At 36.4% G+C, this 21,686-nt stretch overlaps 3 protein-coding genes and 1 long non-coding RNA gene across 14 annotated transcripts; 2 read left to right on the forward strand and 2 right to left on the reverse strand.

The window, feature by feature from the left end:
• The first annotated feature begins 51 nt into the window (after window positions 1–51).
• Window positions 52–18,846, forward strand: LOC125206073. 11 transcript variants are annotated; one of them, XM_048105367.1, is made up of 12 exons: window positions 52–154; window positions 437–491; window positions 2,344–2,619; window positions 3,285–3,340; window positions 3,477–3,759; window positions 5,075–5,130; window positions 5,243–5,298; window positions 14,989–15,259; window positions 15,451–15,733; window positions 16,595–16,650; window positions 16,763–16,818; window positions 17,797–18,846. In XM_048105367.1, exons 3-12 carry the CDS (start codon window positions 2,361–2,363, stop codon window positions 18,596–18,598), a joined length of 2,178 nt encoding a protein of 725 aa, XP_047961324.1. In that variant the 5' UTR covers window positions 52–154; window positions 437–491; window positions 2,344–2,360; the 3' UTR covers window positions 18,599–18,846. The 11 variants fall into 11 exon arrangements, with proteins under 11 accessions (XP_047961324.1, XP_047961319.1, XP_047961322.1 ...); XM_048105362.1 differs by lacking the exons at window positions 52–154; window positions 437–491 and adding exons at window positions 498–1,181; window positions 1,292–1,331 and having other exon boundaries at window positions 2,337–2,619; XM_048105365.1 differs by lacking the exons at window positions 52–154; window positions 437–491 and adding exons at window positions 498–1,181; window positions 1,292–1,331.
• On the forward strand, window positions 8,119–9,590 carry LOC125206075. The gene is made up of 2 exons (XR_007173901.1): window positions 8,119–8,295; window positions 8,619–9,590. It is a non-coding gene; the product is annotated as an uncharacterized LOC125206075 (long non-coding RNA).
• On the reverse strand, window positions 9,694–11,371 carry LOC125206074. The gene is made up of 2 exons (XM_048105369.1): window positions 11,342–11,371; window positions 9,694–11,240 (listed from the first exon to the last, which is right to left on the reverse strand). The coding sequence occupies exon 2, from the start codon at window positions 11,228–11,230 to the stop codon at window positions 9,881–9,883; it is 1,350 nt and encodes a 449-aa protein (XP_047961326.1). The 5' UTR covers window positions 11,231–11,240; window positions 11,342–11,371; the 3' UTR covers window positions 9,694–9,880.
• Window positions 18,847–20,509: 1,663 nt separating the features above from the next.
• LOC125204248 (ubiquitin domain-containing protein 7SL RNA1-like) lies at window positions 20,510–21,229 on the reverse strand. Its single transcript, XM_048102849.1, has one exon. It carries the CDS (start codon window positions 21,227–21,229, stop codon window positions 20,510–20,512), a length of 720 nt encoding a protein of 239 aa, XP_047958806.1.
• Window positions 21,230–21,686: the final 457 nt, after the last annotated feature.

Below are 21,686 nucleotides of genomic sequence, written 5' to 3' on the forward strand. Positions count from 1 at the left end.
AATCAAAGACTAAAATAATATCTGAACAAAATTAGGGCTTAATTCATACCCTGTTTCGACTTAATTGAAAGAATGGCATCCTTTTACCATCTTCTTCATTGTGCATTGTAGCAGCCTCAGTCGTTGCATCTTATTGTGTATGCATTTAAGCCATGTAAGACTTTTGCGATTTTGACCTTGAAATCTACTAACTTTTTAGGCCGTTATTTGGGAAAAAATGAAACAAGGAGAAGGAAATGGGGTCGATCACTTTGCTCGTATCTCTTTGGATGTTGCATTATTTGGTTTTGTGCAATGTGTGAATGTAATATGTGATTAGGAAGGATTTAATTATAATGATAGCATTCCAATTCTAATTTCACAAATTAGACGGTTTTGTTTTTCTAGAATTGTGCTGATGAATTGGTCATATTTCTCATTTTGCTGGCTGATTCAGTTTGTGCTTGATGGCGAAAACAAATGAACTGAAGATGAATTAGCTGGAGACGAAGGTATGTTCCTTTTAATTTCTTCTGTGTATCTGTTTTACCTGATACTGTTGATTGTGTTAACATTGCTAGCTGAATCAGAGCTTGTCTTATCACTCAGTTGTTCTTCAGATTTACAATTCAGATTTCTGGATGTAATATACTTATAAGAATAGACTTAGTTAAGCTTTATCTGCCACTCACAAGTACTTTAGTTAAGCCTTAAACTTGTCCCATCCCATTTGTTCTTTGGTATCTGTTTCTAGTTGTTTAATTTCAATGAAAGGTTGGCTCTGTTTACTCATTGGTTTGAGTGATCTGATATGCTTTGAATAATAAATTTATTAGACCCATCCAGCTATTTTAAGTTTTAGAGTCTGATACTGAGAAGGGGATTAGGGTCGATTTCATCAGCATTTTGGTTTGATGGGAGCTGAAGATAACTGCCTCGATTATTCTACTATTGTAAAAAGTAAAGTTGTCATTCCTGGTTAAAGAATCTTGTTTTAGTGGAAAAGGCTGGCTGGCTGAATTAATTGGCAAAAATGAGTAAATGCATATTGCCAAGCTATATATGAAGTAGTCGCGTTTTAATGGTTGGCGACACGAGATATGACTTTCCGATTCTAGCCTTGTGCGTTCCAAATTGAAAGAAGGAATTTAGGGTTTTTTCGCCGCCACTGCTTCTATTCAATTTACATAGCAGCAGAAGAGGTAAACATTCCCCCCCCCCCCCTATGTTTTTCGTTCCATTACAATTAGTTTGTTTGATCTTCGTATCGAAATAACTGGTCATCTATTTTTTGGTTTCTTCGTTTGGATAGAAGCTTGGAATCGGAGATTTTGTTCACTTCTTACCGAGAGGTTTCTTTAAATTCTCTGTATTGATTTATTGCACAGACTGTAACAATAGATTAGTTAGACCTGGCAATTCATGATGTCGTGTATCAACTTTTCATGTTTTGGTTATCCATTTTGTGCCTTTCCATAATCTCCTACCTCTGTATTCATGATTGGTATTGTCTTGTTTAGATGTTGCTATCATGATGTCGTGTCGAGGATTGTCTGTGTCTTGAACTTAATTTATGGTTTGGGAAGTTTATTTGACTGTAACGAAGCCAACTTAGTCGAATTCATGTCTGATTTTTCTTGTATAGTTCGTGCAATTGTGTCTGCACAAAAAGGCCAACTTAGTTCACAATTCATGCACAATTTTGCACAATTCACACTGTCTAATGTGTTTTTTCAGTTGAAATCTGTCACTGTTTTACATCATATTGGCCGTTATTTGAAAAAAAAATGAAACAAGCGAAAATGGAAGAAGGAAATGGGGTCGATCACTTTGCTCGCATCACAGAGGAACTACTCTCGTTGATATTAAGCCGGTTTGAAAACCTAAAGCATCTGTGTGGATACTCCCTTGTCTCGAAGCGTTTTGCTTTGGCTATTTATGAATTGAAATCTGTTCATTTGACTCTTCCAAGTACTACACACTCTACTGAATCAGCTGATGAAATCTGTGAACTTCTCCCTAAGCTGGCAGACGTCAAACTGGTTCTTCTCTGATTTGATTTTATGTTAATTTGGTTTGATATTTTTCTTCATCTGTGAATGTTTCTATGATTTTGTACTTTGAACAAAGACTTAATCAACATATGAGCTACTTTCGCACTATTTTCGTACTATTTTTTGCACTATTTTTGCACTATATTTGCACCATTTTACTCTTTTTCTTATCACTTTTTGTTATTTGAATCTTTGTATTTTTTTTCTTCTCTGATTCCTTGTCTTTTCCCCCATTTTTTTTCTCTCATCTCACTCTATTTTCCATTTTTTGGTACTATTTGAATCTGCGAACTTCTCCCTAAGCTGGCAGGCTTTACCAGTGAAGAAATGAGTGAATTCATCAAGTTATCACCGATTAAGGAGTTGGGGTTCTTGTCATTCCTTCGGAACTTCAGGGAACTCAGATCTATTTCGTTGGACTTCACATGTCCTCGCAGCATCTGCAGTTCCTCACTTTGGAAAGTGAGGGTGAAATTCAGCAGTGGTGGAGCCATGGTGGAACTCTTTCTAGAACTACCAGCTTTTGTGCCTTGGGAGTATACTGGGGACAAAAAGGACTTGCGAGATCCGTTGTTGGAGTTTGTAGGTAAATATAAAGAATCATTTCCTTACTACTGATCCAAGTTTAACTATGCCGACATCAAACTGACTCTTCTCTCGTTTAGTTTAATGTTAATTTGGGACTAAGTTTGATATTTATCTTCATCGGGGAATGTTTCTATCTATGGTTTTGTACGTTGCATTCTATTTTCAAATGGATGTTTCATGTTTGTATAATAATATCTCTGTCGTACTTTTTGCACTTTTTCGCACTATTTTCCCACTATTTTGCACCATTTTGCTTTATTAGTTCACTTTTAGTTTCGATGGAAGGTTGGCTCTATTTACTCATTGTTTTGAGTGAACTGATATGCTTTGAATATTAAATCTATTAGATCCATCCAGCTAATTTAAGTTTTAGAGTCAAATATTGAAGGAGAGTGAGTCGATTTCATCAGCATTTTGGTTTGATGAAAGATGGAGATATCTGCCTCCATTATTCTACTATTGTAAAAAGTAAAGTTAGTCATTCCTGGTTAAAGAATCTTGTTTTAGTGGAAAAGGCTGACTGGCTGAATTAATTGGCAAAAATGAGTAAATGCATATTGCCAAGCTATATATGAAGCAGTCATGTTTTAATGGAAGACAACACGAGATATGACCTTCATTTCTTATATAAATACGCCTTAAGCGTTCCAAATTTTATTACAGAATATAGGGTTTTTCGCCGCCGCTGCTTCTATTGCATTTACATAGCAGCAGAAGAGGTAAACATTTCCCCCGTGTTTTTCTTTCCATTTCTTTCCATTACAATTAGTTTGTTTGATCTTCGTATCGAAATCTCATCTCTCTCTATTTTTCCATTTTTTTGGTACTATTTGAATCTGCGAACTTCTCCCTAAGCTGGCAGGCTTTACCAGTGAAGAAATGAGTGAATTCATCAAGTTATCACCGATTAAGGAGTTGGGGTTCTTGTCATTCCTTCGGAACTTCAGGGAACTCAGATCTATTTCGTTGGACTTCACATGTCCTCGCAGCATCTGCAGTTCCTCACTTTGGAAAGTGAGGGTGAAATTCAGCAGCGGTGGAGCCATGGTGGAACTCTTTCTAGAACTACCAGCTTTTGTGCCTTGGGAGTATACTGGGGACAAAAAGGACTTGCGAGATCCGTTGTTGGAGTTTGTAGGTAAATATAAAGAATCATTTCCTTACTACTGATCCAAGTTTAACTATGCCGACATCAAACTGACTCTTCTCTCGTTTAGTTTAATGTTAATTTGGGACTAAGTTTGATATTTATCTTCATCGGGGAATGTTTCTATCTATGGTTTTGTACGTTGCATTCTATTTTCAAATGGATGTTTCATGTTTGTATAATAATATCTCTGTCGTACTTTTGCACTCTTTTCGCACTATTTTCGCACTATTTTGCACCGTTTTGCTCTATTAGTTCACTTTTAGTTTCGATGGAAGGTTGGCTCTATTTACTCATTGGTTTGAGTGATCTGATATGCTTCGAATAATAAATCTATTCGATCCATCCAGCTAATTTAAATTTTAGAGTCTGATAGTGAAGGAGGATCGATTTCATCAGCATTTACTATTATATTCTACTATTGTAAAAAGTAAAGTTGTCATTCCTGGTTAAAGAATCTTGTTTTAGTGGAAAAGGCTGGCTGGCTGAATTAATTGGCAAAAATGAGTAAATGCATATTGCCAAGCTATATATGAAAAGGGTCGATCACTTTGCTCAACTACTTTCTTTGATATTAAGCCGGTTTGAAAACCTAAGTCATCTGTGTGGATACTCCCTTGTCTCGAAGCGTTTTGCTTTGGCTATTTATGAATTGAAATCTGTTCATTTGACTCTTCCAAGTACTACACACTCTACTGAATCTGCTGATGAAATCTGTGAACTTCTCCCTAACCTGGCAGTCTTAAACTAGTTCTTCTCTGATTTGATTTTGTGTTAATTTGGTTTGGTATTTATGATTTTGTACTTTGAACAAAGACTTAATCAACATATGAGCTACTTTTGCACTATTTTTGTACTATTTTTTTGCACTATTTTTTCACTATAATTGCACCATTTTACTCTTTTTCTTATCACTTTTTTACTATTTAAATCTTTAAATTTTATTTTTCTCTCTGATTCCTTGTCTTTTCCCCAATTTTTTCTCTCATCTCTCTCTATTTATTAGATTTTGCACTATAATTGCACCATTTTGAAGGAGGGTCGATTTCATCAGCATTTTGGGTTGATGAAAGATGGTGATATCTGCCTCCATTATTCTACTATTGTAAAAAGTAAAGTTAGTCATTCCTGGTTAAAGAATCTTGTTTTAGTGGAAAAGGCTGACTGGCTGAATTAATCGGCAAAAATGAGTAAATGTATATTGCCAAGCTATATATGAAGCAGTATGTTTTAATGGAAGACAACACGAGATATGACCTTCGATTCTTATATAAATACGCCTTAAGCGTTCCAAATTTTATTACGGAATATAGGGTTTTTCGCCGCCGCTGCTTCTATTGCATTTACATAGCAGCAGAAGAGGTAAACATTTCCCCCATGTTTTTCTTTCCATTTCTTTCGCTTACAATTAGTTTGTTTGATCTTCGTATCGAAATAACTGGTCATCTATTTTATGGTTTCTTCTTTTGGATAGAAGCATTCAAGCGTGGGATCTTGGATTCGGAGATTTTGTTCACTTCTTACCGAGAGGTTTCTTTAAATTCTCAGTATTAATTTATTGCACTCGACTGTTATAATAGATCTATGCATAATTAACATTGTTAATGTGTATCTTAGTTAGATCTGGCAATTCATGATGTTGCGTTTTATTTTATATATCATCTTTTCATGTTTTGTGTTATCCATTTTGTGCCTTTACATAATCTCCTTCCTCTGTATTCATGTTTGATATTGTCTTGTTTAGATCTTGCTAGCATGGATTCGTGTCGAGGATTGTCTGTGTCTTTAACTTAATTTATGGTTTGGGAAGTTTATTTGACTGTAATGAAGCCAAATTCATGTCTGGTTTGTTTTGTATAATTCTTGCTATCGTGCCTTCACAAAAGGCCAACTTAGTTCACAATTCATGCACGATTTGCGCTGTCTATTGTGTTTTTTCGGTTGAAATCTGTCACTTTATTATTGCCTCAGTCCTTATATCATATTGGGTGTGTATTTAAGCCATGTTAGATTGTTATTATTTTTACCTTGCAATCTATCCTTTTAGGCTGTTATTTGAAAAAATGAAACAAGTGAAAATGGAAAAAGGAAATGGGGTATCTTTTTCTAGTAGTTTAGTTGCCTCTGTTTCCTCATTGGCTTGAGTGATTTGACATGCTTTGAGCAATAAACTTATGAGATCCATCCAGCTATTTTAATTTGAGTCAAGGATTGTCTGTGTCTTGAACTTAATTTATGGTTTTGGAAGTTTATTTGACTGTAATGAAGCCAACTTAGTCGTATTCATGTCTGATTTTATCTTGTATAGTTCGTGCAATCGTGTCTGCACAAAAAGGCCAACTTAGTTCACAATTCATGCACAATCTATGCACAATTCACACTGTCTAATGTGTTTTTTCAGTTGAAATCTGTCACTGTATTATTGCCTCAGTCCTTACATCATATTCGATAAGTATTTAAGCCATGATTGATTGTTGAGATTTTGACCTTGAAATCTAACTTTGTAGGCCGTTATTTGAAAAAAATGAAACAAGCGAAAATGGAAGAGGGAAATGGGGTCGATCACTTTGCTCGCATCCCAGAGGAACTACTCTCGTTGATATTAAGCCGGTTTGAAAACCTAAAGCATCTGTGTGGATACTCCCTTGTCTCGAAGCGTTTTGCTTTGGCTATTTATGAATTGAAGTCGGTTCATTTGACTCTTCCAAGTACTACACACTCTACTGAATCAGCTAATGAAATCTGTGGGCTTATCCCTAAGGTGGTTGGCTTCACCAGTGAAGAAATGAGTGCATTCATCAAGTCATCACCGATTAAGGAGTTGGGGTTCTTCTCATTCCTTCGGAACTTCAGGGAACTGAGATCTATTTCGTTGGACTTCACATGTCCTCGCAGCATCTGCAGTTCCTCACTTCTGAAAGTGAGTGTGAAATTCAGCAGCGGTGGAGCCATGGTGGAACTCTTTCTGGAACTACCAGCTGTTGTGCATGAGGAGGCTTCATCATCTGACGAGTCTTCTTCATCTGATGACGAGGACCCATGCGCTGCACTAACAGACACAGGAATGCATGCACAGTCTCTCTTTCGATGTTGTTGTGTTTGGTTACTTGTGCAGTGTTTGCTCAGAAAATGCCACCCTTCACTTGCGAGTGTCACCATCACAAATAGCGAGAAAGAGGGGGGACAATTTGTGAACAATATAAATCTTCTTTTTCGGATAAACAAGTCGAATGAAACAGAACTATGCTCATTGAATCAGACACTTGTTGGATGTGTGACTCAAAAATCCCGGAATCAGGATAACTGGTGAAAGTGGTGAATCATGCGACGTTAGATCCGGTGGATGAACTAGATTCTGATCCAGGCGCGTTGGATGCGATGATGTAGTGACTTGGGAGTATACTACTGGGGACGAAAAGGACTTGCGAGATTCGTCGTTGGAGTTTTTAGGTAAATAAGGAGAAACATTTCCTTACTTATCCACGTTTAACTATGCCGAAACTATTTCTTCTCTCATTTGATTTAATGTTAATTTGGGACTACAGTTTGATATTTATCTTTATCTGGGAATATTTCTATCTATGAATCTGTACTTAGAATAAAGACTTAATCAGCATTTAAGATACGTTTGCACTATTTTTGCACTTTTTGGTACTTTTTTTGCACTATTTTGGTACTATTTTTGCACTTATTTGGCACAGTTTTACTCTTTTTTTTTTAATTACTTTTTTGTTATTTTAATCTTTATATTTTATTTTTCTCTATGATTCCTTGTATCTTCCTCCATTTTCCCTCTCATCTCTCTCTAGTTTCAATTGCTTGATTTCATTTATTCTATGTACTCATAAAATTAAAGACCACATCAATAACTTTAATTTGATATAATTTTAAAAATAAATAAAAAATAAAAGATTATAAATACTATTAAAAATATGTTAAAGACTGTTTTATAAAAAACGGTGTATTTAATTGTAGTACCTAAGTAGTAGTAATATTCTTATACAGTAATTTTTTTATTGACAAAAAATACAATAAACTATATATAGCTGTGATAGACCGGAAGATCAACTTTCCTTTATTTTTAGGTTGACATACATTAATCAAAGCCATTGAAGAACAAGGAGTGTTTTGGGCATATTACACCTACTTTCAAATTTGTTTAGCTTCTTATGGATTTCTTTAGCTATACTTTGCCTAGATTTTGTTGATGAATCTTGTTTGAGATTAGATATGTTAAGTAAGCGATGGATATATCTAGATTCCTGTCTGATAATGCTTCTAACTGTATCTTCCAACTACAGAGAGGTTTCTGACTATGCTATGTGTGAATGTGTGATTATGATGGATTTAATTATAATGTTAGCATTCCAATTGTTATTGCTTGTATGGGAAATCTGTTTCACAAACTAAACTGTTTTGAAATTTCCAGAATTATAGTAGTACTTGAGTTTGCTGATGAATTGCTCATACTTATTATTTTGCTGGTTGATTCACTTGTGACTGAATATAGAGTTGCAAGAGACAAAGGTATGTTCCTTTTAATTTCTTTGTATATCTGTTTTACCTGATGCAGTTGATTGTGTTGACCTTGCTAGCAGAATCAGAGGCTCAGAGAATGTCTGTTTGTTTGTTTTCTTTACCCCTTCATTGCACTAGTCCCTTTGAAAGTATGGTTTTCTTGAGGAATGTTTTGGAAACTCTGTGAAACAGGTCTAGCTTTATCTGTCACTTTAGATAAGCCTCAAAAATTGTTACTCTGTTCATATTCATTACTTGTCCTAACTGTCTCTAGTAGTTTAGTTTCAATATACTTTGAACAATAAACTTATTAGATCTATCCTGCTATTTAGAATCTGATATTGAAGGATGGTCGATTTTATCAGCATTTTGGTTTGATGAAAGCTTGAGATATCCGCCTCCATTGTTCTACCATGTATAAAAGTAAAGTTGACATTCCTAGTTGAAGAATCTTGTTTAGTTGAAGAAGGCTGACTGGTCGAATAAATTGGCAAAAATGAGTAATCGTGTTTGAAGACCTAAAGCATCTGTGTGGATACTCCCTTGTCTCGAAGCGTTTTGCTTCGGCTATTTGTGATTTGAAATCGGTTCATTTGACTCTTCCTAGTACTACACACTCTATTGAATCAACTGATGAAATCTGTGAGCTTCTCCCTAAGCTGGCAGGCTTTACCAGTGAAGAAACGATTGAATTCATTACGTCATCACCTATTAAGGAGTTGGCCTTCTTGTCATTCCTTGGGAACTTCAGGGAACTCACATCTATTTCATTGGACTTCACATGTCCTCGCAGCATCTGCAGTTCCTCACTTTTGAAAGTGTGGGTGAAATTCGGCAGCGGTGGAGCCATGGTGGAACTCATTCTAGAACAACCAGCTTTTGTGCCTGGCGAGGCTTCTTCATCTGATGAGTCTTCTTCATCTGATGACGAGGACTCAGACGATGCACTAACAGACAGGAATGCGTAATGAGACACAATCTCTCTTTGGATGTTGCTGTGTTTGGTTACTTGTGCTGTGTTTGCTCAAAAAATGCCACCCTTCGCTTGAGAGTGTCACCATCACAAATAGCGAGAAAGAGGGGAGACTATTTGTGAGCAATATGAATCTTCTTTTCCGGATATTAAAGTCGAAAGAAGCAGAACCAGGCTCATTGAATCAGACACTTGCTTGGTTGTTAGACTTGCCAAATTAAAAGATTGATTTGCGTCGAGTGTGTTTGTGTGTGTGTGCTTGTAGAAATTTATGAAGTCTATTTATAGATGAAGTTTAGGTCTCTTTGGTTGGATGGTTTATCCATCGTTAGATGCGTGCTCTTAATTTCCCTCTTATTTTCAACTCAATGCACCCCAACAAGTTGGATTGAGTAATATATAGTTTCACATACTAGTCGAGTAGAAGAAAATCATTACTTAGTAAGAGATGAATCGATCTTTATTGATAGTATTAAGGAAGATGGTTACAATAAACATAGTATCAAACGAACAGCACGTAAGATACATGGGAGGTTAGTAATTAACCTCTGAAGTTGAAAACGAAGATGAAAAAGCAAAGGTGATCGATGATGTTGATGTAGACGTCCATGTTGAGATCGATTATTCGACTACAAAGTCGAAGTTGTAATAACTGACTCCCTGATATATACCATCAGTCTGATCCTCATATGTAATTTCACCGGTGGTGGAGCTTTGATCTTGTTGAGTGTAACTGTAAGGGACATTGCAAGTGCCCCTTGTCCCAACATAATGAACTGTAACCGTACTGTTTGCCGGCACAGGAACCGAGCCCTGAGCCGTGACACTAGTCGTAGTGGTTGTGGTGGTGTCCCACTGAAACGACCCGCTTATCTCAAAAGAAACTTCAATCTTACCCTCGGCTACGAAGGGCACCCCTGTTTCGATGGTGGCGGTCACCCCTGCTTTCAGCGAAAAGCCGCGGCTAAAAGTATAAGATTTCTGGTCTTGATATGTGATCTCCACACTCATGGTATCCACTTGATCCTTGTTGTTGGTGAGGGTAGTAGTGCCGGCCAAAAAAGGAGTCTCGCCATATATCCTCGCGTCCCCCATCCGATAAATCACGTTGTAGATCTTCCTGTGCATCACCAGCTCCTGCACTTGCATTCTCGACGATGTCCGGATGTAGTCGGCCCGTGCAGCTAGACAGTCGCTCACATTTGCGTCTGAGTAACGTATGCAAAAGTCATTGTTGACCGTGCTTCGAAGCGCTATGGTGTTGTCGTCGATTTTAATCGGCTGGAAGATAGTGGTATAAAAAAAATTCGGATCATCATTAAAATCGCCGTATACCAAACCGGAATCAGAATCAGCCATTAACCAGAACTTGCCAAAATAATCCGAATGTAGCCGCACGTGTCCGTCGGGCATCAGTGTCACAGTGTGGGCCGATAATTTATCGGTTGCATCGTTGGATCCGAACTGTAGGCGCGCGCCATATCTTTCGATAGCTTTGAGGTACATCCCGTTGTCTCCTTTCAGGGTTATATGCTTAGGCATCTTAACCAACGCATCCCCATCCGTCATCCCAAATGTCCCGGTGCCAAAGTTTCCGCCGATGTACAAACTGCTGGGAACGTAGATGTACAGCACGGGCAAGCCGGTCTGGACGTGGGTGAACTTCACATGACCCGGTGTCACGCTCGGCTCAAAGAGTGTGCAGAACGGGTCCGTCGTGTCCTCCACTGGCTGGTTTGATGCCGTGACGAGGTTGTTGTTGTCTCTGGATTTTTGCCAATATTTGTTGTTGTAAGTAAATCGGAGGTGAACGTAGTTGTTGTTCACTGTTGATTTTTCGACTGCGATCTTCACGAGAGGGCTGAACACGCTTTCGTCTCCGTAACCAAGGTAACCGTCGGCCTGGCAGCATAAATAAGACTTACTAACACCAGCTGGGATGAGGAGCACAATGAAGTTGGGGATTGCCATGTTTCTCCAACTTCATCAAAATTAACATATACATCAATTTTTATGAGAGTAATGTACAATCAAATAAAAATAAAATAATACTACTACTAAAATGTAGAGTTGATCACTTACCAAAGTAGAAATGCCAAAGCTTAATTTGCGTCGAGTGTGTGTGCTTGTAGAAATGTATGCAGTCCATTTATAGATAAAAGTCTAGGATGTGACATTTCTACACTCACTACTATTTAGCGGTTTAGTTTAAACCTATGTTTTAAGGCTTTATTTTTGGTTGGATGGATTTCCAATAATGTTTGGTGTAAACCTGTGTTTTAAAACATAATCTTTGGTTGGGTGGTTTCCCATCATTAGAATTTAATGCGTGCTCTCATTGGATTACTTTATCCCTAATTTACTTTGTTAAATGTATCAACACAAGAATATACTCTATGGTACCTAGCTATATGAAGTTTTGAATATTCACTCCGTTTAATATTTTCATAATTATTCAACTCTAATCTAGTATGTTATGCGATTGTGTTTATATTGGCTGATTTGTTCAACGTGGTGATCAAATCTATAATGTAAAGAGCGAAAAGATATATACAATTCAATCACACATCTATCGATTCAATAAAACAGTAAATCAAGCTAACTATTCATACACACATGCATAGTGCTTTCATCACTACTAAATGTTAATGATCAAGTAATGCTTAGTAGTAAATGCTAATGACCAAGTAATGTTATCCTTGGCTAATATGAGTATATATATAGGTGGTGTTCGCGGTGGCGGATCCAGAAATTTCAGATTGGGGGAGCCATAAATAATTATCAATTTGAAAATTTAAAATTAAATTTCATTTTTTGCTAAAAAGTAAGAGAGAGAGAGAGAGAGCAAAAGTAGAGAAGTAAAAAGAAAATAAAGTAGGTGGAGAATAAAGTAAAAAAGATGCATTTTTGCTAAAAAAGGAAAAATGCTTCACTTATAATGGGACATCCCAAAAAGGAATATGACTCGCTTATCTTGGACGAATGGAGTATAATAGATATTTTTATTTTAGTTTAGAAAGAGTTTTAAATATTGAAAATACTTTATATTTTCTATATTATCTCAAATATGTTTTACAATATTATGTAAAAAACAAATGAGAGAACATATAATAGATTATTGTATTTTATAGATTAATTAGAAACCATAAATAATAAAAATGATTATATACAATGTATAACAAAAGTAAAACATTTGGCAAATTAAAATAAAAATATATAAGAAATACTCCATTTGTCCCCAATTAAAAGTCACACTTTTCCATTTCGGTCCGTCCCCAATTAAGAGTCACACTCCATTTCTACCATAAATAGTAAGTAGGTCCCACATTCCACTAACTCAATTCACTCACATTTTATTATAAAACCAATAAAAAAAAATAGGTCCCACATTCCACTAACTTTTTCAACAACTTTTCTTTACATTTCTTAAAACCCGTGCCCGGTCAAAATGTGACTTCTAATCGGGGACGGAGGGAGTATTAGCGAAAAAGAGAGGGAAAACGCACTAGAGAGGAATTGAACTTAGATTCTTTACTCTAAAAGATTAACATTTTATCACTAGGCTATTTATGGTTTTGGGATATAGTTATACCCCTTATTTTTAATTCTATCTGTTATTGAGCGTTCAGTTTTCTAGATAAAATAGCACCAAGATGTAATCCAGGCATAACTTATGAGATTATTTTAGTTCAAGTGAGTTTGCTATGACTAATTATCACGTAACTATCCATTTATAACTAAGGTGTGAAATTTAATCTCCTGAATAATAATACAGTATTCCCTCCGTTCCATTATAAGTGGGACATTCTATTTTAGGTTAAGACATTTCTTTTACTTTATCATTTCATCTATTTTTTCTCTCTATTTTTTTTCACACTCTTACTTTATACTCTCTTCATTTGAATTTAACAACTATCTAAAAACTTGTTCCCAAAAGAAATGAGTACAATACTATTTAATTATGAGATACTTCATCCGTTCCATGATAGATATTATACTTTCTGTTTTAGTTTGTATCATAAAATATGTCGGATCTCTTTTTTTTTTAGATTAAGCTCTCTCACATCAATATTAAATAAAATCTCATGTCATTTACCGAGTGTGCCATCTATAATTTTACAAACCAAACCTAGGTAATTGAGAATGAATTGTTAAAGAATGAAATCAACGTCTAAACTAAAATTATTATTGCTTAACAAATTAGGACTTAATTTACCTTGAATGGTTCAATAAAGTCGAAACAGAGTGATGCGTAATTAGATTAGCTGAATCAGCTGATGCAATTAGTGAACTTCTCCCGAAGCTGAAGAAACAGAGTGTATTCATTGAGGAGTTGGGGTTCTTCTCATTCCTTCGGAACTTCAAGGAACTCAGATCTATTTCCCTGGAATTTAGTGAAATTCAGCAGCAGTGTGAATGTAAAATGTGATTAGGAATGATTTAATTATAATGTTAGCATTCCAATTCTAATTTCACAAATTAGACGGTTTTGTTTTTCTAGAATTGTGCTGATGAATTGGTCATATTTCTCATTTTGCTGACTGATTCAGTTTGTGCTTGATGGCGAAAACAAATGAATTGAAGATGAATTGGCTGGAGATGAAGGTATGTTCCTTTTAATTTCTTCTGTGTATCTGAGTTTTACCTGATAAAATTGATTGTGTTTACATTGCTAGCTGAATCAGAGCTTGTCTTATCACTCGGTTGTTCTTCAGATTTACAATTCAGATTTAAAATAGCTTCATCTGCCACTCACAAGTACTTTAGTTAAGCCTTAAACTCACAACTATCTGTTTCTAGTTGTTTAGTTTCAATGAAAGGTTGGCTCTGTTTACTCATTGGTTTGAGTGAGCTGATATACTTTGAATAATAAATTTATTAGATCCATCCAGCTATTTTAAGGTTTGATGAGAGCTGAAGATAACTGCCTCGATTATTCTACTATTGTAAAAAGTAAAGTTGTCATTCCTGGTTAAAGAATCTTGTTTTAGTGGAAAAGGCTGGCTGAATTAATTGGCAAAAATGAGTAAATGCATATTGCCAAGCTGTATATGAAGTAGTCGCGTTTTAATGGTTGGCGACACGAGATATGACTTTCCGATTCTAGCCTTGTGCGTTCCAAATTGAAAGAAGGAATTTAGGGTTTTTCGCCGCCACTGCTTCTATTCCATTTACATAGCAGCAGAAGAGGTAAACATTCCCCCCTATGTTTTTCGTTCCATTACAATTAGTTTGTTTGATCTTCGTATCGAAATAACTGGTCATCTATTTTTTGGTTTCTTCGTTTGGATAGAAGCTTGGAATCGGAGATTTTGTTCACTTCTTACCGAGAGGTTTCTTTAAATTCTCTGTATTGATTTATTGCACAGACTGTAACAATAGATTAGTTAGATCTGGCAATTCATGATGTCGTGTATCAACTTTTCATGTTTTGGTTATCCATTTTGTGCCTTTCCATAATCTCCTACCTCTGTATTCATGATTGGTATTGTCTTGTTTAGATGTTGCTATCATGATGTCGTGTCGAGGATTGTCTGTGTCTTGAACTTAATTTATGGTTTGGGAAGTTTATTTGACTGTAACGAAGCCAACTTAGTCGAATTCATGTCTAATTTGTCTTGTATAGTTCGTGCAATCGTGCCTGCACAAAAAGGCCAACTTAGTTCACAACTCATGCACAATTTTGCACAATCCACACTGTCTAATGTGTTTTTTCAATCACTTTTTAGGCCGTTATTTGAAAAAATGAAACAAGCGAAAATGGAAGAAGGAAATGGGGTCGATCACTTTGCTCGCATCACAGAGGAACTACTCTCGTTGATATTAAGCCGGTTTGAAAACCTAAAGCATCTGTGTGGATACTCCCTTGTCTCGAAGCGTTTTGCTTTGGCTATTTATGAATTGAAATCTGTTCATTTGACTCTTCCAAGTACTACACACTCTACTGAATCAGCAGATGAAATCTGTGCACTTCTCCCTAAGCTGGCAGACGTCAAACTGGTTCTTCTCTGATTTGATTTTATGTTAATTTGGTTTGATATTTTTTTCATCTGTGAATGTTTCTATGATTTTGTACTTTGAACAAAGACTTAATCAACATATGAGCTACTTTTGCACTATTTTTGTACTATTTTTTTGCACTATATTTTTCACTATAATTGCACCATTTTACTCTTTTTGTTATCCCTAAGCTGACAGGCTTTACCAGTGAAGAAATGAGTGAATTCATCAAGTTATCACCGATTAAGGAGTTGGGGTTCTTGTCATTCCTTCAGAACTTCAGGGAACTCAGATCTATTTCGTTGGACTTCACATGTCCTCGCAGCATCTGCAGTTCCTCACTTTGGAAAGTGAGGGTGAAATTCAGCAGTGGTGGAGCCATGGTGGAACTCTTTCTAGAACTACCAGCTTTTGTGCCTTGGGAGTATACTGGGGACAAAAAGGACTTGCGAGATCCGTTGTTGGAGTTTGTAGGTAAATATAAAGAATCATTTCCTTACTACTGATCCAAGTTTAACTATGCTGACATCAAACTGACTCTTCTCTCGTTTAGTTTAATGTTAATTTGGGACTAAGTTTGATATTTATCTTCATCGGGGAATGTTTCTATCTATGGTTTTGTACGTTGCATTCTATTTTCAAATGGATGTTTCATGTTTGTATAATAATATCTCTGTCGTACTTTTGCACTATTTTCCCACTATTTCACTCTACTGAATCTGCTGATGAAATCTGTGAACTTCTCCCTAACCTGGCAGTCTTAAACTAGTTCTTCTCTGATTTGATTTTGTGTTAATTTGGTTTGGTATTTATGATTTTGTACTTTGAACAAAGACTTAATCAACATATGAGCTACTTTTGCACTATTTTTGTACTATTTTTTTGCACTATTTTTTCACTATAATTGCACCATTTTACTCTTTTTCTTATCACTTTTTTACTATTTAAATCTTTAAATTTTATTTTTCTCTCTGATTCCTTGTCTTTTCCCCAATTTTTTCTCTCATCTCTCTCTATTTATTAGATCCATCCAGCTAATTTAAGTTTTAGAGTCTGATATTGAAGGAGGGTCGATTTCATCAGCATTTTGGGTTGATGAAAGATGGTGATATCTGCCTCCATTATTCTACTATTGTAAAAAGTAAAGTTAGTCATTCCTGGTTAAAGAATCTTGTTTTAGTGGAAAAGGCTGACTGGCGGAATTAATCGGCAAAAATGAGTAAATGTATATTGCCAAGCTATATATGAAGCAGTATGTTTTAATGGAAGACAACACGAGATATGACCTTCGATTCTTATATAAATACGCCTTAAGCGTTCCAAATTTTATTACGGAATATAGGGTTTTTCGCCGCCGCTGCTTCTATTGCATTTACATAGCAGCAGAAGAGGTAAACATTTCCCCCATGTTTTTCTTTCCATTTCTTTCGCTTACAATTAGTTTGTTTGATCTTCGTATCGAAATAACTGGTCATCTATTTTATGGTTTCTTCTTTTGGATAGAAGCATTCAAGCGTGGGATCTTGGATTCGGAGATTTTGTTCACTTCTTACCGAGAGGTTTCTTTAAATTCTCAGTATTAATTTATTGCACTCGACTGTTATAATAGATCTATGCATAATTAACATTGTTAATGTGTATCTTAGTTAGATCTGGCAATTCATGATGTTGCGTTTTATTTTATATATCATCTTTTCATGTTTTGTGTTATCCATTTTGTGCCTTTACATAATCTCCTTCCTCTGTATTCATGTTTGATATTGTCTTGTTTAGATCTTGCTAGCATGGATTCGCGTCGAGGATTGTCTGTGTCTTTAACTTAATTTATGGTTTGGGAAGTTTATTTGACTGTAATGAAGCCGAATTCATGTCTGGTTTGTTTTGTATAATTCATGCTATCGTGCCTACACAAAAGGCCAACTGAGTTCACAATTCATGCACGATTTGCGCTGTCTATTGTGTTTTTTCGGTTGAAATCTGTCACTTTATTATTGCCTCAGTCCTTATATCATATTGGGTGTGTATTTAAGCCATGTTAGATTGTTATTATTTTTACCTTGCAATCTATCCTTTTAGGCTGTTATTTGAAAAAATGGAACAAGTGAAAATGGAAAAAGGAAATGGGGTATCTTTTTCTAGTAGTTTAGTTGCCTCTGTTTCCTCATTGGCTTGAGTGATTTGACATGCTTTGAGTAATAAACTTATGAGATCCATCCAGCTATTTTAATTTGAGTCAAGGATTGTCTGTGTCTTGAACTTAATTTATGGTTTTGGAAGTTTATTTGACTGTAATGAAGCCAACTTAGTCGTATTCATGTCTGATTTTATCTTGTATAGTTCGTGCAATCGTGTCTGCACAAAAAGGCCAACTTAGTTCACAATTCATGCACAATTTATGCACAATTCACACTGTCTAATGTGTTTTTTCAGTTGAAATCTGTCACTGTATTATTGCCTCAGTCCTTACATCATATTCGATAAGTATTTAAGCCATGATTAGATTGTTGAGATTTTGACCTTGAAATCTAACTTTTTAGGCCGTTATTTGAAAAAATGAAACAAGCGAAAATGGAAGAAGGAAATGGGGTCGATCACTTTGCTCGCATCCCAGAGGAACTACTCTCGTTGATATTAAGCCGGTTTGAAAACCTAAAGCATCTGTGTGGATACTCCCTTGTCTCGAAGCGTTTTGCTTTGGCTATATATGAATTGAAGTCGGTTCATTTGACTCTTCCAAGTACTACACACTCTACTGAATCAGCTAATGAAATCTGTGGGCTTATCCCTAAGGTGGTTGGCTTCACCAGTGAAGAAATGAGTGCATTCATCAAGTCATCACCGATTAAGGAGTTGGGGTTCTTCTCATTCCTTCGGAACTTCAGGGAACTGAGATCTATTTCGTTGGACTTCACATGTCCTCGCAGCATCTGCAGTTCCTCACTTTTGAAAGTGTGGGTGAAATTCGGCAGCGGTGGAGCCATGATGGAACTCTTTCTAGAACTACCAGCTGTTGTGCATGAGGAGGCTTCATCATCTGACGAGTCTTCTTCATCTGATGACGAGGACCCATGCGCTGCACTAACAGACACAGGAATGCATGCACAGTCTCTCTTTCGATGTTGTTGTGTTTGGTTACTTGTGCAGTGTTTGCTCAGAAAATGCCACCCTTCACTTGCGAGTGTCACCATCACAAATAGCGAGAAAGAGGGGGGACAATTTGTGAACAATATAAATCTTCTTTTTCGGATAAACAAGTCGAATGAAACAGAACTATGCTCATTGAATCAGACACTTGTTGGATGTGTGACTCAAAAATCCCGGAATCAGGATAACTGGTGAAAGTGGTGAATCATGCGACGTTAGATCCGGTGGATGAACTAGATTCTGATCCAGGCGCGTTGGATGGCGATGATGTAGTGACTTGGGAGTATACTAGAATCGTTGTTGAAGTTTTTAGGTAAATATGGAGAAACATTTCCTTATCCACGTTTAACTTTGCCGAAACTAGCTCTTCTTTCATTTGATTTAATGTTAATTTGGGACTACATTTTGATATTTATCTTTATCTGAGAATGTCTCTATCTATATATGATTTTGTACTTAGAATAAAGACTTATCAACATTTAATGTACTTTTGCACTATTTTCGCACTAATTTGATAACTATTTTTGATCTAATTTTGCACTATTTTTGCACTTATTTGGCACATTTTTTTTTATCACTTTTTTATTATTTTAATCTTTATATTTTATTTTTCTCTCTGATTCCGTGTATCTTCCTCAATCATCCGTCTCATCCTCTCCTCCTCCTCCTTCAGCATGGCCTCCTCTCGGATCAGCTCGCACACCCGCTCGTGTTTTCGTCACGGAGAATTCGCGATTGGACACCCTCCGATTGCTCGTGCTTTCGTCACTACCAGATCGCCGCGGAGCCATTTAATGATCAAGTAATGTTTAGTGGTAAATTAATGTCAATGATCAAGTATGGCTAATATGATTATGATATACTAATATATAGGGGATTGAAATTGAAAGATTGAAGAAATAAATCCTAACACTAAAATTAAAACGATTAGGGTTTGATTCATACCCGCGTCAGCATAAACTTTGGAAAGGAAATAAAAATAAAACAAAATTTTTACAAATCATAGTCCGCTCCGATTTGAAACAAATGTTATTGCTGCAACTGCAAAACAAGGCTAAGGGAATGACCAAAAATACACACATGGAAATTTCTCCCAATAACTTATGTGAATTATGTGTATGTATATGAGTCATATCTAAACGAAATCTCTACAAATGTTACGTTAAAGTGATGCCATAACTTTCACCATGTTCTCAAACCATCTCGTCATTACTCATTAATCATTATCAATCAAAATATTTTGACCTAATTAAATAAGAAGTTATTCAATCTATAAAAAAGTAAAAAAAATTGAAATTAAATCATACTAGTAATATGTTAACAAAAATTGAAGTTATAGCTGAACTTTATAATTTGTAGAATATAGATTTATAGGGAAATGATATGCTGAGCACCACCTCGAAGCACGTTTAACATTGTTTGTTTTGTTTTAATTGATTCTAATATATTTAAAATGTTATTAAAATTTTTAATTTCACAAAATATATATAAACAATACTCGATTTGTTCGTTTTCTCCGTAATTTCAAATAAATGAATAAAATAGCAAATCTAACTTTGATTTTTCTGAAATTAAATTTTTTAATAACATTTATTATTTTTTAAATTTAAATTACAATCCTTCGCATTATCTCTACTAGATTTTCAAATCCAATAGCTAGGAATTGGGGTTAGTTATGTAGCATTGAAAATTAGTATCACATCCCTGATTAATTGTACAGTATGGGAGTCTAAAAAATCTAGGACAAGTTAATGAATGATTTAAGATTCATATTGAAATAGAACTATTTATATTGATCTCTCACTCAATGAACACAATAGGCACATTGTAATTTGTACATCCATTTATATTGATCTCTCTCTCGATGAACACAATAAGCACATTCTGCATCCATTTAAATATCTTATTCCATTATTATCACACCTAGCTACGTGCCTCACTTTCAAAAACATCAAGAAAGACAGAATAATTACAGAAAATGCTCTCCCTGTTGATCAAGAATAGTATTCCCTCCGTTTCAATCAGAAGATTCAGAACTATGATCACATGTAAAAATGAACCAACATCAAATGTAGAAGAAGAAGGTCACATAAAATCTTGAACAAATCATGAACCACCGGAAACACTGCCGCTGAAAATCTCAATGGTATCCCCCGGGCCCACATGATGCCACCGGAAAGACCTGTCATCATCCATCACATTCTGCTTAAAAATGAAGAAATACCCTTCCTTGGGCAGATTCATCTTCTGCAGCTTCTTCCTCAGCTCCCCCACATTCTCCCCCGGCCCCACCTCCACTCCCACCTTCTCCGCCCCATACTGCGCCACCACCCTCAACAACCCGCCCGCTCCGCCCGGGCCCATCCCCGGGCGGAGCCCCACGGCGACCTCGGAATTATTCCCGAGGTCGCACTCCCCGAGCGTCTTGTGGTCGGGAAGCTCGTTCCCGACCACAATCCGGGAGACGGGAGCATTCAACAGCTCGAGCTCGGTGATTTTTTCCTTGAGGCGGCGGACGGTGTCCTTGGCGTCGGCGTCGAGGGCGACGAGCTTGGGGGAGGAGGGGAGCTTCAACAGGAGGCGGAGCTTGGAGGGGGGGTGGTCGGGGGGGAGGAGGAGGTGGATGCGGGAGCGGTCGAGGATGTCGGAGTGGTGGACGTTGAGGTCGTCGCGGAGGATGGCGCCGTTGAAGACGAGGGTTTGGAGGGGGGCGGGGAAGCCGTGCTCCTTCTGGATCTTCTCCTTGATTTCGAGGACGGTGTCGAAGTAGCCGACCTCGAGGCTGAAGGGGTTGGCGCCGTTGCTTCGGTAGAAGATGAGATCCATTTTCTTGGGAGGAAGAGGAAGAGGGTTTTGGAGTAGAGTAACGGAATGCGACGGTTATGGGAATGCAGGTGGGCGTGAGGTTTAGTAGTGTTTTCCATTTATTTCGTGATTGCCAACAAATTTTTATTTTTATAATTTCATCGAGGCAAAAGCTCAATTGGACGTTTAGAGCTCTAAATTCTTTAAAATATGCATTTTTTAGGAGTATTTATTATGGTTAAATATAATTTATGGTTTGTTTGATTAATTATATTCTTCAATTGGCACTTTAACTTAATTTATTTGTTGAATTGTGATTTTTATCAAGTCTAAGTTGGCACTATACTTTTGATTGTCTTCAAAATCAGAACAAAATTCATTCAGAGTAGTTTGGTAATTTATAGGTGAAAGTGAAGAAGTTATGTACTCCCTCCGTTCCATAGTAATCCATAGTAATAGAGTCATTTTGTACTATGGA

Source organism: Salvia hispanica, chromosome 2, assembly GCF_023119035.1.
Source record: "Salvia hispanica cultivar TCC Black 2014 chromosome 2, UniMelb_Shisp_WGS_1.0, whole genome shotgun sequence".
Lineage (NCBI taxonomy): Eukaryota > Viridiplantae > Streptophyta > Magnoliopsida > Lamiales > Lamiaceae > Salvia > Salvia hispanica.

Bases quoted from the DNA above. Each gene is read 5' to 3' on its own strand.
- LOC125206073 (XM_048105358.1), top strand. From the start codon at position 1,782: ATGGAAGAAGGAAATGGGGTCGATCACTTTGCTCGCATCACAGAGGAA. The intron at 3,341-3,476 runs GTAAACATTTCC...CTTCTCCCTAAG, and splicing joins TTTACATAGCAGCAGAAGAG to CTGGCAGGCTTTACCAGTGA. The intron at 16,819-17,796 runs GTTTCTTTAAAT...CTAACTTTTTAG, and splicing joins TGTTCACTTCTTACCGAGAG to GCCGTTATTTGAAAAAATGA.
- LOC125206074 (XM_048105369.1), bottom strand. From the start codon at position 11,230: ATGGCAATCCCCAACTTCATTGTGCTCCTCATCCCAGCTGGTGTTAGT.
- LOC125204248 (XM_048102849.1), bottom strand. From the start codon at position 21,229: ATGGATCTCATCTTCTACCGAAGCAACGGCGCCAACCCCTTCAGCCTC.